This window comes from Rhinopithecus roxellana, chromosome 21 (genome assembly GCF_007565055.1).
Source record: "Rhinopithecus roxellana isolate Shanxi Qingling chromosome 21, ASM756505v1, whole genome shotgun sequence".
NCBI lineage: Eukaryota > Metazoa > Chordata > Mammalia > Primates > Cercopithecidae > Rhinopithecus > Rhinopithecus roxellana.
In genome coordinates, this window is record NC_044569.1 from 43,353,611 (window position 1) to 43,371,947 (window position 18,337).

Below are 18,337 nucleotides of genomic sequence, written 5' to 3' on the forward strand. Positions count from 1 at the left end.
AGTAAGGTCTCTGGCCTAAAATCCCTTGGGGCAGCCAGGTTGACTTCCCTTAAAGCACCACACACAGACTGTAGCAGTTACGGAGAAGAAAATGGCTTGTAGTACTGTTTTCTGAAGGCAGCAGTATGTATGACAGATACTTGTAGCTATCCAATACAGATGTTTCATAGAATTCCATCTGTAAGGCAGGAAATGGTGATTCATTATGAATAAGAATTTGCTGATTACTAGCAAATATTCCAGCTTTCTTTTGGGTATGCTAATAGTTAAAACTTCTACCTTTTTTCCTTCATTGCTAATTTAGTTTATTAGTAGAGGATGTCTAGCCTTTTTGTTTGTAATAAATACCTTCCATTTCTTTTTTTTTTTTTTTTTTTGAGATGGAGTCTCACTCTGTTGCCCAGGCTGGAGTGCAGTGGCACAGTCTCAGCTCACTGCAACCTCCGCCTCCCAGGTTCAAGCGATTCTACTGCCTCAGCCTCCCAAGTAGCTGGGATTACAGGCACACGCTGCCACACTGGGCTAATTTTTTGTATTTTAGTAGAGACGGAGTTTCACCGTGTTGGCCCAGGCTGGTCTCAAACTCCTGAGCTCAGGCAATCCGCCCTCCTTAGCCTCCCAAAGTGCTGGGATTACAGGTGTGAGCCACTGTGCCTGGCCCCCCATTTCATTTTTAAAATCAATAAACATAGGAATAATATGAAGCCATGTTAAACTGCTAATAAACTGCTAATCTAGATGATAAATATAAGCGATCACATTTCATGAGTATAGCCTTTTAATTGAGTTCAAATTATCTTGATTTGTGGGAGAGGTATCTGAAATAAACTGATTGCTAATGAGTTTTGTTCTGTAGAGGAACATTGTACTGAGGCTCTATTATGTTTTCAGCTGCAGTGGATAACTGACATTTCAACTGTTAAATGAGGAACTACTTATTGCAGGTTTAATTTGTGAAGTTTGTCAATTGATTCCCTCATAAATAGCTTCCTATTTGTTCACTAAGCCATATACTAAGAGCAGTGTGCTTATCTTTTTGGTAAGAGTTACTGCCTGAACATTTCATCTTCTGGAAAATGAATCTGTTGAAATAAGGGGTCTACTCTTGAGCTGTTTTTTATTGCACTATCTGAGGGATAACTGAGAATTGTCATTTTATTTTATTTTATTGAGACAGAGTTTTGCTCTTTGCCTAGGCTGGAGTGCAGTGGCACGATCTCGGCTCACCGCAACCTCTGCCTCCTGGGTTCAAGCGATTCTCCTGCCTCAGCCTCCTGAGTAGCTGGGGTTACAGGCATGCGCCACCACACCCAGCTAATGTTGTATTTTTAGTAGAGATAGGTTTTCTCCATGTTGATCAGGCTGGTCTCAAACTCCCGAACTCGGCCTCCCAAAGTGCTGGGATTACAAGCATGAGCCACCGTGCCTGGCCACAGAATTGTCATTTTATTTTGTGGAGAGATTTTGTTTATTCATTTTTTGTGATATGTTAACTAGTTTATCAGAATCTTGTTTACCAATTACTTGAGTATCTGATAATAAGGACCATATGGCTATTGCAGCCTTTTTTTTTTTTTTTTTTTTTTTTTTTTTTTTTGAGACAGAGTCTCGCTCTGTCGCCCAGGCTGGAGCGCAGTGGCATGATCTTGGCTCACTACAAACCCCGCCTTGCGGGTTTACACTATTTTCCTGCCTCAGCCTCCTGAGTAGCTGGGACCACAGGCGCCCACTACCACGCCCGGCTAATTTTTTTGTATTTTTAGTAGAGACAGGGTTTCACCATGTTAGCCAGGATGATCTTGATCTCCTGACCTTGTGATCCGCCTGCCTTGGCCTCCCAGAGTGCTGGGATTACAGGCGTGAGCCACCGTGCCCGGCTATTGCATCTTTTTATAAGTGACATAATAGCAGAGTAATCTTTACTAATTTTTCATATTAATTTAGGTCATTAGTATAATGACAGTATAATACTTTATTTCTTATGTGGTAAAACACATTAATCATGAATATGTTTTCTAGCTTAGTTTTAAAAATTGTATGCCATATAACTTAAGTAAGCGATAGTATTTATCTCATTGTGTCTGCAAAAACCACATCCTTTAGTATTGAACTGATAAGGTTTTTTGCTCTCAGAAAGTTACCTTGTTCAGTGCTAGCCTTTAATAGTGTTTGAAGTTTAAAAGTGGCATTGTTGTTTGACTCAGGAAGGAAATATATAGGAATTATTGTAATGAAAATAGAATTTCGGGTGGTAGTAGATTATTTCTGACTTGAATTGGAGAATCTCAGAAGACTTCCTAGTGGAAGTGGAGCACATTTTAGCTGGGCTTGGAGGATTTAATAGCCTTTTGATAGGCAGGATGTTTCTGTGCTCATCCTTCCGTCTGCAAAGACATGACTGGAAGATTCAAAGGTATATGGCATATTTTGGTGATTTAGAGTTTGGAATGTAGGCCACCAAGGCTGGTGGGAAAAGAGTCTGGAAAGAAAATATAACAGACGTAAAGCTTTTGATGGCTTATTAAGGAGGTGAAGCTTTTTTGTCAACATTGAGGAGCCTGAACATTTAGAACTTGGTACTGGATGTGTGACTGAGACATGGAGGTGCTGAAGGATTGTAATGTGGCCTTCTGGCTTGGAGAATGAAGTGCTAAGTGGACAGCAGTGCTGCTGACACAGGTGTGGAGTATAGAAGATCAGGTTTTGGGGGTGGAACTGTGTTGTGTGGTGGGCAGAGATGATTCAAGTTTTGGACAATATTGCGAGTGACTTGCTGTTTTATTTTGTGATACTGAGTATTCTGGAAATCTAGGTTAGAGTTGGAGTTGAGCTTTGCTTGTGTGGGATCCCTTACTCTCTCCTCTGGTGCTTTCTTGTATTGTTCTTGTTGTTACTGGTTGTTATCTTCATCTGCCTGCTGAACTCTATACCTTGAATTGTGTTTCAGGAGTACTTAAGTCATGTGGTTGTGGAAAAAGAATGTTGATAGGATCTTCAGTTGTCTTGAAGTGTGTTGGGACAGACTACCAAAGAGTTTGTGACAAGTCACAAACTTGGATTTGACCCAGAGAGAAGTTTTCTTGTTCCAAGAGAATATGTATTGCTTGATCTCTCAGCCTTTTTCCTTTTATCTTCTTATGAGTTATTTTTCTTTTATTGTGGTCACTTGGTGCAAGGTTAAGTTCTGAATGTGATACATTGGCTTCTTTGAGAAGTATTTGAGAATTCTCACAATTTTCTTGTGACATATCACACTGACTTTGTTCTAGCACATTTATTTCATTCAGAAAATTTATTAGGTGAGACTTTGGGGCATTATTCCTATAAAAAATTTCTTACAGATTAATGCCACACAGGAAAAAAATTTTTGGGGGGAAGACTAGTCCTCTGTATAATTCTGGCATTTTTGTAACTTTCCAGCTTTGGCAGTATTACTTACCAGAAGTAAATTATTCTTCATGTGCTTCCCTAAGGGAGGAGTTTGGCTAACAAAACTCATGTCAGCATGGTACAAGCACGTTCACAAATATTTGGTCTAGTTTTCTCATTTCAGTAGTATTAGCATTTAAATATTGTCAAGATTTAAGAATTTTACTGTGAGTGTTATGAGCCAAAATATGATACAGAGTCCACATATTTGTGTTTGTGTGTGTGTGTGTGTGTCTGTGTGTGTGTGTTTTAAACAAGGGTTGCTGACTTCAGAATAATTTGTTCTCAAGTCTTTTTCTGATTATTGCTGGCATAGTTGTATATGTAATACTTGCAGGGAAAAAAAGCATTTCAAAAATCAATTTGGAAAGGAAGTTTGTGAGATTGAAGACAGTTTTAGTATGCCTGTTATGCTGTGCATGAAGTTTGGATTTAGGTTCTCGCAGTAGTTGCTGAGTGACCTGTGGGAATGGCTGTGGCAACATGTTATGTGTTCTAGTGGATTACCTAGGGGAGCGTTATATTAGGTGACATGTGATCTCTTCTTACAGGGAAGTTACAGAGTTCCCTGTAAAACTTTAACATTTTTTTTTTTTTTTTGAGACAGAGTTTTGCTCTTGTCCAGGCTAGAGTACAGTGGTGCGATCTTGGCTCACTGCAACCTCTGCCTCCTGGGTTCAAGCAATTCTCCTGCATCAGTTTCCTGAGTAGCTGGGATTACAGGCGCCCACCACCACGACCAGCTAATTTTTTGTATTTTTTTTTTTTTTTTTTTTTTTTTTTTTAGCAGAGACAGGGTTTCACCATGTTGGCCAGACTGGTCTTGAACTCCTGACCTCAGGTGATCCACCCACCTCTGCCTCCCAAAGTGCTGGGATTATAGGCATGAGCCACTGTGCCTAGCAGAACTTTAACATTTCTTTAAAAATATGTACAATTGAATGGGGTATCAGTTGAGGGTAGAGGAAGACATGAAGAAAAGGCTTATGTAGAGACCTAGAGTAAATATTGTTGCCTTTTATTCAGTTAACCTTATCTTTCTTTTAGTCCAAGTGGTAAGAAGTTCAGAAGCAAGCCTCAGTTGGCAAGGTACCTGGGAAATACTGTTGATCTCAGCAGTTTTGACTTCAGAACTGGAAAGATGATGCCTAGTAAATTACAGAAGAACAAACAGAGACTGCGAAACGATCCTCTCAATCAAAATAAGGTTGGTTAATTTACTTATCGCATGTATATGCTACTTTGAAAGCTGTTCAAAAAGTATCTCACATCATAGTCACTGGAATTTTGGTTGTCCAAATGTCCCATGCATGTCCCTGTACCCTGCCCACCCTGTCCCAGAAAGAAAGAGCATAAGTAAATTGTGCACAGTAGAAAATAGCATTTCAGTATCTCTCTAGGTCAGTGAACATCACACTTTCTGACCCACTGGGGCTGTTTACAAAAGGTTTCTTTAGTGTTAATTGTCTGCTTTTTTTCTTTTTCCCTCAAAATCGTTCCTGTTGTCCAAAAAGTGGCAACATTTTAATGTGGCAGGTATCTTTATCTCATAGTTTATAATTACGTATTGATTTTCAGGTTCAGGTTTTGAGAAAGGGCGGTGTTTTTTTTTTTTTTTGACCTTTGATGATGTTGAAGATAATGAGTTTTTGGAATAATATTCTAATACTATGTTTGGATATTTTTCCGTTAGCCCTTAGCTTTATCGAGCTGTTTGGTTGATAGTTTATTGTATAGCAATTGAAGCAAGTCTCATTTGAATTATAATACAGTTTGAACATTCCAAATCTGAAAATATCTGAAATCTGAAACTCTTCTGGTCACAAGCATTTCAGATGAGGTATGCTTAAGCCTGTACTAATTTATTTATTTATTTATTTATTTATTTATTTATTTATTTATTTACTTATTTTTTGAGACGGAGTCTCGCTCTGTCTCCCGGGCTGGAGTGCAGTGGCCGGATCTCAGCTCACTGCAAGCTCCGCCTCCCAGGTTTACGCCATTCTCCTGCCTCAGCCTCCCCAGTAGCTGGGACTACAGGCGCCCGCCACCTCGCCCGGCTAGTTTTTTTTGTATTTTTTAGTAGAGACGGGTTTTCACCGTGTTAGCCAGGATGGTCTCGATCTCCTGACCTCGTGATCCGCCCGTCTCGGCCTCCCAAAGTGCTGGGATTACAGGCTTGAGCCACCGCGCCCGGCCAGCCTGTACTAATTTAATTGTGTTAAAGGATCCAGTATCTTTACAAAGAAAGCTGCTTTTTCCCTGAGGACAACTAAACCTATGTGACTATTTTTTCTTAGTTTTTCTTCCTCTAAACTTCAGGGATCTGTGTGTATGTGTATTGCTACCACCATTGTCTTCACACTGACAGTGAAAATAGTGGAGGGAGAAGTAGGGGCTCTCTTTCTTAAGATGTGACTGATGTGTGGGACTAATGGGACTCATGTAATCCCGTAAGTCCCAGTGAGCTCATTTTAGGAACCCATTGGCAGTGTAGTGGAGTAAGAAGGGCTTTGGACCCAGGAAGGCATGGCTTGGTGAACTGGCTCTGCTACTTATTAGCTGATGCAGTCATGAGAAACTTTCTTAGACTCCAAGGGCCTTCGGTTTCTCGTTTGTAAAATTAAAGAAAGAAAAGTTTCCCTTCGCATTGTTGTGAGGAGTAAATGGGAATTTTTTAGAACATCTAGCAAAGTGAATTTGACCCACGTTAATTCCTTTGCTTTCCACACTGCTCTTTCCCTAAGCCACCCCCTTTCCTGAGCACCAAGCCACCTCGGTGAACAGTGTTGCCTGGTGGCCAGCGTTGGAAACTTTCTGACCCAAGCTCTCTTCCCTCTTGTCATTTTACATTTTCTGAGGGGCATGGGGTCTCTGCTTCATACCTGTCTTCATTCAGAATTCAGCTTAAATTTGTGCAGTTTACAGTAATATAATTTCTAATAATTGATACAGAGATCAAAATGCATTGTTTCTTCATAGCATAATACCTTGCATTGGTTTTCATAGGGACATTGGCAGGTCCTTTGTTTAGAGAGGCAGAGTAGAAGAGAAGGCTAAATTGCCTCTGTATTGCTTAACTATGGGGTGGATTTGAGTTGGTCGTTATGAAGATGTTAAGAAAGGTAAGAATAGCAGTAGAGGGGGAGCCCAAGTTAGCAAAAGTTAGTATCTTGTGTGTGTATAAATCACTGTGATTTCAGCTTCAGGAAACCTTTATTCTGGGGTTACTTTGCTGCTTAAATGTACAGAGGAAAATTCAGGTTTATGTTTCTAAAATTGCCATCTTAAAACACAGTGCTGGGTACCTATAAAAGGGGCTTCAGTATTTATGAAATGAAGAGTACTTTCAGATTACTGTACTGTACCAGAACCACAGTTTAGTTACGTTAAGTGTAATGTGCAGATTTATTTTTCTGACACGTTTCATCAAAAACCAAACACTAATTCATCTCTTCAGTTTGTGTGCACCTTTCTGCTCTAGCTGCGCTGGAACGCTCATCGTCCTGCACCATGGCATGCGCTTTCAAGACTCTGCTTGCTCATGCGCTGTTTGCTCTGCTTGGAATGTGCTTACCCCTTTCCCCTTCATCTGGCGAACTCCTACTCATCCAAGACCCAGCTCCATTGTCTCCATCTCTGGGAAGCCTGCCCTGCATACTCCAGGCAGAACCAATCCTTTCCTCCATAATGCTTCCCTGGTGCTTTGCCATTGTATTTGTGACTTGTTTGTCTGCTTCAGCTAGACTGTGAGCTCCATGAGGGCAAGGACCATGCCTGTTTTTGTTTTTGTCTATGTAGCCAAAGCCTAGCACACGGTAGGTACTTAATAAATATTGCTTTATGTTTATTTGATTTACCGTCCACCTCATTTCAGAAGTGTATAGTGGTAATTAATGTTTACTTAATAAGTAAATATACATTATTTTGGAAATGCCTTTCATTTTCATTGTTTTCTGAAGCTTTCTGCCTGAATTTTTGGAGGCATGGTCTTTTTGCATATGATTTTATTTAGATGGTCAGAAAGTGGAGCTTTGCATTTTAAAAAATAAGTTCTCTTTGAAAGTAACACCAACAACATATTAAGTAGCTCTATAAAGCAGAAAGTGTATTTGTGGCTAGTTAAGTAATAACCGTACTATGTCTTTATTATGATAGTACAGTGTAAAGCTAAGAGCTTTAAAGTAATTAATAGAAATCTGAGGTAAGAGTGGTTGTAAATCTGGCTTCAGTACATTGTTGTCTTTGTTTTGTTTTGTTTTGAGACAGAGTCTCGCTCTGTTGCCCAGGCTGGAGTGCAGTGGCATGATTTCTGCTCACTGCAACCTCTGCCTCCCAAGTTCAAGCGATTCTTCCTCAGCCTCCCGAGTAGCTGGGATTACAGGCACCAACCACCACGCCCGGCTAATTTTTGTATTTTTAGTAGAGATGGGGTTTTGTAATATTGGCCAGGCTGGTCTCGAACTCCTGACCTCAGGTGATCTGCCCATCTCGGCCTCCCAAAGTGCTGGGATTACAGGCGTGAGACACCATGCCCAGCATGTTCTGTTTTTTAAACTCTTATCTTGAAAGAATTAGAGCTTTAATTGACAAAATAAACTTTGAAACAGGCCAAATTATAATTTAAGTAATGATAAGCTATGATTTTAACATATTCCACATCAGAGGTGAATTACTGGTGATGAATAATATCTTTAGGCGTGATTGGAAAGATGTCTTTTTTTTTTTTTTTTTTTTTTTTTTTTTTTTTTTGAGACGGAGTCTCGCTCTGTCGCTCAGGCTGAAGTGCAGTGGCACCCTCTTGTTCACTGCAAGCTCTGCCTCCCAGGTTCACACCATTCTCCTGCCTCAGCCTTCCGAGTAGCTGGGACTACAGGTGCCCGCCACCACTCCCGGCTAATTTTTTGTATTTTTAGTAGAGACAGGGTTTCACCGTGTTAACCAGGATGGTCTCCATTCCTGACCTCATGATCCACCTGCCTCGGCCTGCCAAAGTGCTGGGATTACAGGTGTGAGCCACCATGCCCGGCCAGAAAGATATCTTTTTACGAACTCTGCAGAGTGGTTTTTAATTCTTTCAGGATGGGAGAGTAGGGTGAAGGGGGCATTGTTTGTAGTCTCTACTACTATTTTTGCAGTACCTATTTCAGATATCTCAAACTCAATCTTAACCTTACCCTGAAAATCGATTCCATTCTTGATTACATTACCTTACTGATTTTCTTGACTGCCATAATTATTTCCAACCACCACCTCCATCTCTTCAACTGACATTGCTGAAATATCATGAAGGTTACTGAAGATATTCCATTAGGTTAATGGAAAAAGACTAGAGAAAGATTTGGAAGTCATCGGCACAGTTTATATTTGAAGTCATGAGCAGGTTTCTCAGATCTTAAAGGGAAAAGTTACAGAGCAGCATATCCAGGGGAACATTCTGTGATGACGGGACTCTTTTCAGCCACAGGTGACTGCTGAGTGCTTGACATGTGGCTAGTCTGACTGAATAACTCAATTTTTAGTTTTACTTTAAAATTAAATAGCCAGATGTACCTGGTCACTGTCAAACAGCATGGCTCCAGAGCTTTGCCTCTCAATATGCAAACAGAAACCAAACCTTTGCTTCAAAAGCTAAATATTGTTTAGGCATTTATGTTTGGTTTTTCAAAGAGGAGATGTTGCAGGGTTTCATAGATGTGACTGTCAACATTTTTAGCAGGGAACTGGGAGGAGAGGCAAGATGATACTAAAATTTAATTGGAGACACTCTAGGATTGGATAAAGAAGAATACAGAGATTCTAAGTGCAAGATATGTTTAGAGAACTTCAAGTAGCTTGGTTTGTCACTGGAAGTTTATTTTAGTGTTTTAGATGTATAAACATACTGAATTTGTGTTTCTACGTCTTAACATCAAATGTTTTATAAATTAAATCTACAAAACTAATAAAATTCAAGTTCCCTAACATTAATTTAATGTGACATATGACATATTTTATAAATTGCTTACAATATGAATATGGTATGGAACAAATTATTTTTTTAGTTTTGCTTGACAGTACTACAAGTATCTTGGAAAGGCTCAGTTCTTTCATCACATTTCTCTATTCACCCAAATTGGATACATTTGAAAATAAAGAACATCATATTCTCTTGAGTGGAATCAGTTGTGTGTTAAGTCTGCTATTGTTTATTTCTTATGAATGATCTTGGTTTAAGGTGGTAGTATGTTATTGTGAGTATAAACACACACTTGGATAGGTATATGGCTGTATGCTAGGTTCTCAGTCACATGATCTAGAATGTACTTGTTTTAATTATCCTCAACAATAATAAAAAATTTTGTGGAGAGCTCATCTATCTTGGTGGCAATTTCTGTGTAGTTTGAGAAACTTAGTGGTGATGATAAGAATCAGATTTGGGTATATAGAATGGGGCGCAGTATGGAGACTGGATTTGGGAAGGGATGAAACTAGAAGTAGGGAGAATAGTTGGGCTGTTGTAGTCTAGAAAAATAAAGATGGCCTGAATTAATCCTGTGGCAGGAAGTATGGAAAGGTGAGACTCGAGAAATTAGATAGAAGTACCTGATGGTTACAGAAAGAGAATTGATGCCTGCAACAATTCTGGCTTTGGTCACTTGGGGCAGGGAGTCAGGGGATAGGGGAATGAGGGCAAGTTTTGGGGGTGGAGTGGGGAAGATCGAGTTAAAATAGTTTTGTTTCTTGGACTTCCAAAATGATCTTGGAGACCCCCAGGAATTCTCAGATCACACTTTGAAAACTCCTTTGACAGTGTTTTTGCCATTGATAATGCCCAAAATAAGGACAAACGAAGTGTATCTTGTCACTCTGTAGGCCCATGGATTAAATGAATAAATGAATCTTGTGGAGAGTAAGAGGACCTTCCAGAAAAGAAATAGGAGAATCAAGAGAATGTAGTGTTACAACAGCCTGGAAAACAAGACTTTTGTTAGTGATTAGGGAGGATAAAGACTTGTCTAGCCATTGGATTTCTAAATTATGAAGCAACTGGTGACTTTACCAGTTTCAATGGATAGAAAGGATAAGTCCTATTTAGAATTCCAGAAAGTTTCTGGGAAATGAGAGACTAGAAACACAATGTGCTTGTTCTTTCAGATGTTTTAAAATTTTATTATTTGGTTAAGTGATTTGGGCACATAGTGAAAAGGATACTCAGTGAAAAATGTCTCCCTCTCTCCTGTCTCTCAGTCCCAGTCCTCTTCTTTAGAGGAAACTTGTTAATGAGGCTTTTTGTATGTCTCTCTAGAGCTTATATGCTCTACACATACATGCATTTTTACCCTTTCCACAAAAATGGTTGGACTACTGTTAAGAAACTTGAATGAGAAGTGGAAGAGAGAAGACAATATTCAGAAGAGAATGCATGATCAGAGAATGTTATGGTTATTTTTCCTTTAAAGGTTTAAAGAGGTCAGCTTGGAAGGAACCAATAGGCAGAGAGGTTTCTAATCTGGGTGACCATGCCTCAGAAAGACCTCCAGGAACCTTTGAATTGTGTGCAATTTTTGTGTGTGTACGTTTTATTGTTGAGACAGGGTCTCACTTTCTTGCCCAGGGGGAAGTGCAGTGGTGCGATCACAGCTCACTCAGCCTTGACCTCCTGGGTTCAGGTGATCCTCCTATCTCAGCCTCCTGAGTAGCTGGGACTACAGGTGCAGGCCACTACTCCTGGCTGACGTTTTGTATTTTTTGTGGTGACAGGATTTCACCATATTGCGTAGGCTGGTCTCAAACTCCTGACCTCAAGCGATCCACCTGCCTTGGCTTCCAAAGTGCTATGATTACAGGCGTGAGCCACAGTATCCAGCCTTGTGTACATTTCTCTCCAAGAGAGAGTTTATTTTCCTCAAATTCTCAGTGGAATCTGTAACTGAAAACCACTTTTTTAAAAGCAGGAGAAGGAGCTTGGCAGAAGATGTGAGGGAGCAGGTGAAGAGCCAGGTCACTTGCTGCAGCTCAGAATAGGCATTTGCTTGACTATGGATTTTGCAGTTATTGAAGTAATGCCGTACTGGACTGACTGACTTCTGCCTGAGGTACTTCATGGCCAGTTCACTACAATCAGAGCCCTGTGATAGGACCCTTCTGATGACCAGCTCCTGGTAGGGCCTATAGTGTGGTAAGAACTGCCTCTTGGCTTCTACCTTCCTAGGATTCCTCCATCCAAACTGAAAATAAAGACTTCATTTATTCCACCAGCATTCCTGACCTATGGAGAAAGTAAAATTGTTGCCAAAGATACTGATATCCTGTTTGTCAGTTATTAAAGTCTTGCTCAACGGAGTTTTTTCTGGTCTCTGTAGATAAAGTTGGGGACAGGGAAGGGGAATGAATAGGTCGTAGGTGATGAGTCTAGCGTTTCTAGGCCCTAAAGTCCCTCCAAGGGATAAGTGCGGGCCACTGTTGAATATAGGTTTCTACTAATTGGATGCTGAAATCAGAAGTGGAAGTGAGGAGCAAGTAGCTGTTGTAGGATGCTGCTGCTACTGCTGCTGCTGATGATGATAATGATGATGCTCTAGACATGTGCCCGTGGAGATAGAAGTGGACAGATTCTAAATCTCTTTTGAAAATAGAATTGACTGGTTTTGCTGATGAGTTGTGTGTAGAGCATAACAGAAAAAGACTACTTAAGGGTGAGTTCTTGGTTTTTAGATTAAGTGAGTAGACAGAGGTGCCACTTACTGAGGTCACTTTAGGGAAATAATTTATGTGAGTAAATAAAATCAATTTTAAATATTCAACATTTGAGGTTCTGTACAAAAACCAGAAGGAGACGCTTTCCCCGTAGAGGGAGTAGCCAGTGTCAATTCTCTAAGGAAGGATGCACTCATCATGTGAAGACAAAAAGGCCAGGTTTGCTGGAGCTTAGTGAGTGGAGGAGTATTACTAGGTGACATTAAAGTAGGCAAGCCTGGTAATAGGGCTGTGCCAGCCAGCATAAGGAATAGTATAGAATGCTGTCTGAGGGTTTTATATAGGGAGAAATATGACTGCTTTGACTATGTGTGGAAAACATAGAGATACAGAAGTGAAAGTTGGAGGCCAGTTAGGAAGCTGTTGTATTTGTCCAGGTGGGGATGATGGTGACTTGGACAGTACTGGTTTAATGAATGAATAAAGGAAGAAAGGGTAAGATGTAGCAAAAGACAGTAGAACTAATTCATGTTCTCTTGTTCAAAGAGCTAATTTTTCTCATATACAGAAATATTTTTAATATTTAATGTAAGTTATTTAATATTTAATAATGTAAGTTAATACATAAAGGATATTTAGCTGATATTCTTTAGCTAATGAAGATAATCAGATTATTAGCTATTAATAATAGTACTGGTCCATCCTTTTGGCTAATTTGAGTCATGTAGATATTGATTGGATAGAGATTGCTAGGAAGCAAAGAGTGAACAGAAGAATGTTAGCCATGTTAGCAAATGGGCTTGCTGATGAGAATGATTTGTTCAGTATGATACTAGCTTTATTATATTATAAACTTGTGCTTCAAATGTGTCTGAGTGTGATAGAACTTTTTGAGAGGCTATAGTGATAATCATGAAGGTAGATTTGGAGACAGAGTTGTCCATGATATGGCTTTAACAAGCTTTGTTTAGTATGCCCAGGTGTTAACAGAACTTTTGTAGGTTCTGAAGAGTTAAGCTAACTTGTAGGCTCCAGGTTGGCAATAGAATTACGCCCTACAGAAAACCATTTGTGTCACTATTTCCATCATTCTCCCAAGGATGTGTACATAGCTAATGCCAACTGAGAAGTAAAGGAGATGATTAATTCCATATAATAACTATCTGAGTTTGAGTAGGACTGTTCTAGGATATCTGGTTGAAACTGGCATTTTTGGTGATGTCTGTTAATGACCTTACATTAACTAAAGCTCCAGTAAGTTATTTTTCAAGCAAAACTCTTCAAAACTTGTTTCATTGATGAATTGTAATCATTCTTCTGTGAACAGGTGTAGTCCTTTTTAATGAGCTCAAAGTGTAGTCCATCCATCCTATTAATATTTTAATATGCCATTGATCTCCTTTAAAAAAATCTTGTTCCCCACACAGGATATTAGACTAAGTGGATTTTCTGCATAAACATCATGGGTACCAGATAATTTTTTCTTTACTTTTTGTAAAAACCTATGAAGTTGCATAAATTAGTGAATATACTAGAAACCACTAAATTGTACATTTTAAAATGATGAGTTTTATGGTATGTGAATTATATTAAAAACTTATGAAGAATTGTAAGGCACTTCCCATTGTTGGCATTTGATTTTGTGGAAAGACATTAACTATGGACTACTGTATATATTCTCGAGCAAATCGCCAATTACTTTTTGAGAATAGCCGTAATTTGACCTAAAGGTATCACTCAGGCACACCTTTGTTTGAACCAGGGGATACCTTTATTTCTGGGAAAACTTTAACAGGTTAAATTTCTAAATTTTAATAGCATGTTAAATAACCTGTTTGGGTTAAAGAAATAACTGCTATTTATTTAGAATTTGTACCAACATGACTATATTATAAGCTATAAACTTGTTTTACTAAGGGCTGAATTTCTTTCTTTTTTTAAATGACTGTATATAGATGGTCCAGTCAGTGCCTGGCACATAGTAGGCACTCAATATTTGTTCAATGATCAACTCAATGAAAGCTGCATTTGTAGCAGCAGCAGCATAACATGCATTATCTCATTTGATTTTTATAAGAATCTTATGCAGTAGCTATTATTATTCTCATTTACAGATGAGGAAACCGACCTTAGAGATACAGTCTCTGCTTCTCAAATTGGAGTATCTTTTGGGGGAGTGTGTGGTGTATGCAAAAACCACAGAATTAAAATGACACTTGAATAATACTTGGAAGTGTCAGTTTTTTTTGAACGTTTTGGGTAGGTAGAGCAACATTTTTACCGTAAACATGGCTAATGTTTAAAGTAAAGTGCAAAATTTGTGTTAATTTTAAAGATAAAATGAGCTAGACTTGGACCCTAGAATATGTACAATTTGAACTGTCATAAAGCTTTGTTTCAAAGTCATACTGGAAAAAAGTGGTGTTTACAGTATTGTATAGTGTAAGTCCCTGGTGTTCAAACTATGCTGTGTGGAGGCTTTACATGATATTCATAGACATCGATGGCTTTAAAGGAATCCATTTTGATATCTTTAAATTCCATATACACTCTTTCCTTCAATTGATCTGAGAATGTAACCTGTGATAGAAGTACACATTATTTTTTTCTGTAATTCTCCTTTATAGTCAACCTCCCATTTTACAGAACAGCATACTTCTCACTTATATGCAATATTACCATGGTACAAAATGTTTGATATCATAAAGGGACAGTATGAGATACTGGATTGAGAACACGAATGACTCAGGAACAGTCAGTTCTTTCCACAAGCACAATTATTTGCTTTCAGAAAAATTTAGAGGACTTTATGTAGATGTTGACTGATTTTTTTAATTTTTTTGATGGTTCACTGTTACATTCTATCATATAACTCAAAAAGAGTTCAGAGAATTTGAATGACTTGGAATAAAATTCATTCTATCTACTCATTTATGTGAACAACATTTCTCAGTGCTACATTTATGAAAAAGGGAGACTAGGAATAGAATTGATGCTATAGCTTGTCCCATTCTAGCAATTAGTAATACACACTTGAGAATATAAAATTCTTTAAAAAATTATTTTCATTAAGCTACATATATATATACACACACACACAAAATAAATTTTTATATATATAATTATGTACTAAAAATTGTAATACTTTATTTTGGTCATATATATACTAATAATTGTAATAAACCGGAAGAAATTTGTTGTTTTATCACTAAGCTTTATGGTCACAGAAAGTGAAATAATTTCATGATATATAAATGATCAGTGAAAGATTATCAAGTTTAAAATAGGAAATAACTTTGGAAATGGAATTATTCAAAGAGCAAAGGGAATGAAAATTTATAACCATTGAAGAGTTTGTTCATATATAACTAGGTAATGGTGGGTACATTTAGATTCTGTTACATGTAACAGTCCATTATTAAAGTATTAGCATTTAAATTACTTCTGGTAAGTGCATCCTTTGCAACTGATTACATTAAAATATGAAATATTCTTCCTGACTTTAAAATGCAGGTGGGGTATATATATATTTTCAAATTTCTCATAAGGGGTAGAAATACAAAATTAATTGACAACCACTGGCTTATGATACATGTTCTTCATTTGCCTCTTTATTCTCTTGTATCCTTAATCACGTGAGATCACTGGAAGGTTATACAATAATTAGGCCCTAGGTGCCAATAATTTTGTCTTATGTTCTTGGTTTTTATGGAAAGTCACTAAAAAAGAAAAAACATTTGAAATCTGCTTAATATTTGTTGTGAAGTTTATTGCCTTTATCGATTTTCTTCTAGATTTAATACCTGGACATTTTTTGTTTTCCTCATTACTTGGTATGCGTCCTCCTTTCTGACCATGATATCTGTGTAATTGAATGTTTCTCTCTCTGCCCAGGCCCCTTGAAAATTCAGATCCACATTTGATGTTCAGCTGTAGTATCACTACTGATCTTTTCAAACGTATATCTGTTTTTTCCTTGTCCTTGATTTTCTGTTTTTAAAGATTAATTTTTGTGTATTTTGTCCTTTGGGAATGTACAAATGATATATCTCAGATACTTATTGGAAAGAGGAAGTAAAATTTTTAAAAATAAAGATTTATTTTATGTTCCTCCCTGCAACTAGGGGGATAAAATAGATCCTCAAGAACAATACTTTCAGCCTAATATACACATTATAAAATTTATTACATTTTGATTTGAGGACTAGTCTGTACATAGATTTTTCAAAAGTTGGAAACTTAGTTCTGATATTAGAATGTGTTTGCCAGTTTAATTTTGTAACAAAGAATTTCTGCTTCACTTTGTCTTATATTGAAGTTATAAGAAGATTGCGTATACATAAAAGCTTTAATCTTGTCCCATAAAAAAGTGTCTGGCTTTTAACTCCAAAGTTGATGGTAGATTGGTCCTTTAGATTCTAAACTAAACTGTAGAAAAACTCAGACACACAACTGGGCATAAATTAATAGTGACTCAGGGCAGTCCTCAGGATAGAGGTAATAGAATTGACGGTTTCTGGGAAAACTAGTTAGTCCAGCTTTACAGATTACTCAGCTTCATGTGATACTGTTTTAGAAAACTAAATTAAAGACATTCTTTCTCTTGTCAGAGCTTCTAGGCCAGTTAAAAGGAGAAAAAATCCTAAAAACCAAAATAAGATTGAGTGAAGAATAATGCAGCATATTTTGAATAATGTCTCATTCTGTACCAGTGGGGAATGAACTGTCTCATTAGACAATGGAAGTTAGTTGTGTATCTTAAGTATTTTAGCCAGGCTTTTCTTTTAATTTTTTTTATTGCACAGAAACATAAGTGAATGGAAAAACGTCCATCTTAACAGTGTAGCATCAATAGCATCAATAGTTTGACATATTCCATGCTTCCTTTCAGTCTTCATGGATTCAGGATTCATAGTTTAAAACAGTTTAGAGTAGTTCCTGCTGCCTCCAGTCATCCTTGGTAACAATGAGAATCTCAGAGGTTTGAATATGTTTACTCATGCAGACAGTTGCAAATACTTCTGTGTGTCTACTAAGTAGACACGTGATGCCACCTTTGTTCTAATACCAGCAGAGTATATCATTCTTTATTAAGAACAAAGTCCAGGCACAGTGGCTTGCATCTGTAATCCCAGCATTTTGGGAGGCTGAGGCAAGCAGATCACGAGGTCAAGAGATCGAGACCATGCTGGCCAACATGGTAAAACCCTGTCTCTACTAAAAATACAAAAATTAGCTGGGTGTGGTGGTGTGTGCCTGTAGTCCCAGCTACTCAGAAGGCTGAGGCAGGAGAATCGCTTGAACCCAGGAGATGGAGGTTGCAGTGAACCAAGATCACGCCACCGCACTCCAGCCTGGTGACAGAGCGAGACTCCGTCTCAAAAACAAAAACATTAAAAGCCAAACAAGGTATCATTTAGTGATACATACTGATTATACCTAATTAGTGACAAGAAGTGCCCTCTAAGCATTTATGTGTGAAGCTGCTTAAGGACTGAATATTGCCTGTTGTCATTAATAGGTTGGATGACTTTAGGGCCTCCAAATAGTCTAGATGTCATAAATCAGAGGTGTTCAAACTTTCTTTGCATCACAGAATGACCAGGAGAGCATTTAAAATGCATACTCCTGAGCCTCACACTTCGTAGAGTTGGCAACCTAAGTGGTTACTTTGCAGCTTGTCAGCCAAATTTGTACATTTTATATATTTTTTGACAATCCATAAAGTTAAAGCTAAATACCTTAGAAATAATACTGTTAGAGTCATGTAAGATGAGTATATCTTTTAAAGGTAAGTGGAGACACTGGGGGAAAAATGAGATAAAGTAATGACAGGATTGCCCAATATAAACAAAGAGGAGGGCTGTGTTGTGTGGGGAGGTGTAGAAGTGAGGACACATTTAATAGTGGATCTAAAGGATACTGTAATTGTAATAGTTGTCAGATTATTGTGAGGCTTATCTTTCTAGGCATGCTGATGTTCTTCAAGTAGAGGTCACAAACTCAGTGCCTACAGGGCCCAGACAGGTAATGCAAATATGAGTTGTTGAGGAATGTTGCAACAGGAGACCCTGAGGCCACTACTGGACAGCCATTTCTAACCAGTCACAGCCTATTGTTGCCAAATCAAGTCCGGTATTTCTAGATCTTTCAGTTTTTAAGAGAAGCTAGAATTCTGGATTTTATATGAAAACTCTAGATTTTTAGGTGCTGACTTAATTTATTAAAG

General features: G+C 38.1%; 1 protein-coding gene across 2 annotated transcripts in view; it reads left to right on the forward strand.

The window, feature by feature from the left end:
* The window catches only part of MBD2 (methyl-CpG binding domain protein 2), a 69,199-nt gene that overhangs the window by 15,254 nt on the left and 35,608 nt on the right, over nt 1-18,337 (forward strand). Inside the window, exons 2-3 of one of the 2 annotated variants that reach the window (XM_030925914.1) lie at nt 4,477-4,636; nt 6,914-7,354. In XM_030925914.1, the coding sequence (XP_030781774.1) occupies nt 4,477-4,636; nt 6,914-7,120 (367 nt within the window). In that variant the 3' untranslated portion in view covers nt 7,121-7,354. Of the gene's footprint in view, nt 1-4,476; nt 4,637-6,913; nt 7,355-18,337 lie in introns of those variants that run through there. The other variant, XM_010375358.2, reaches the window with a different exon arrangement.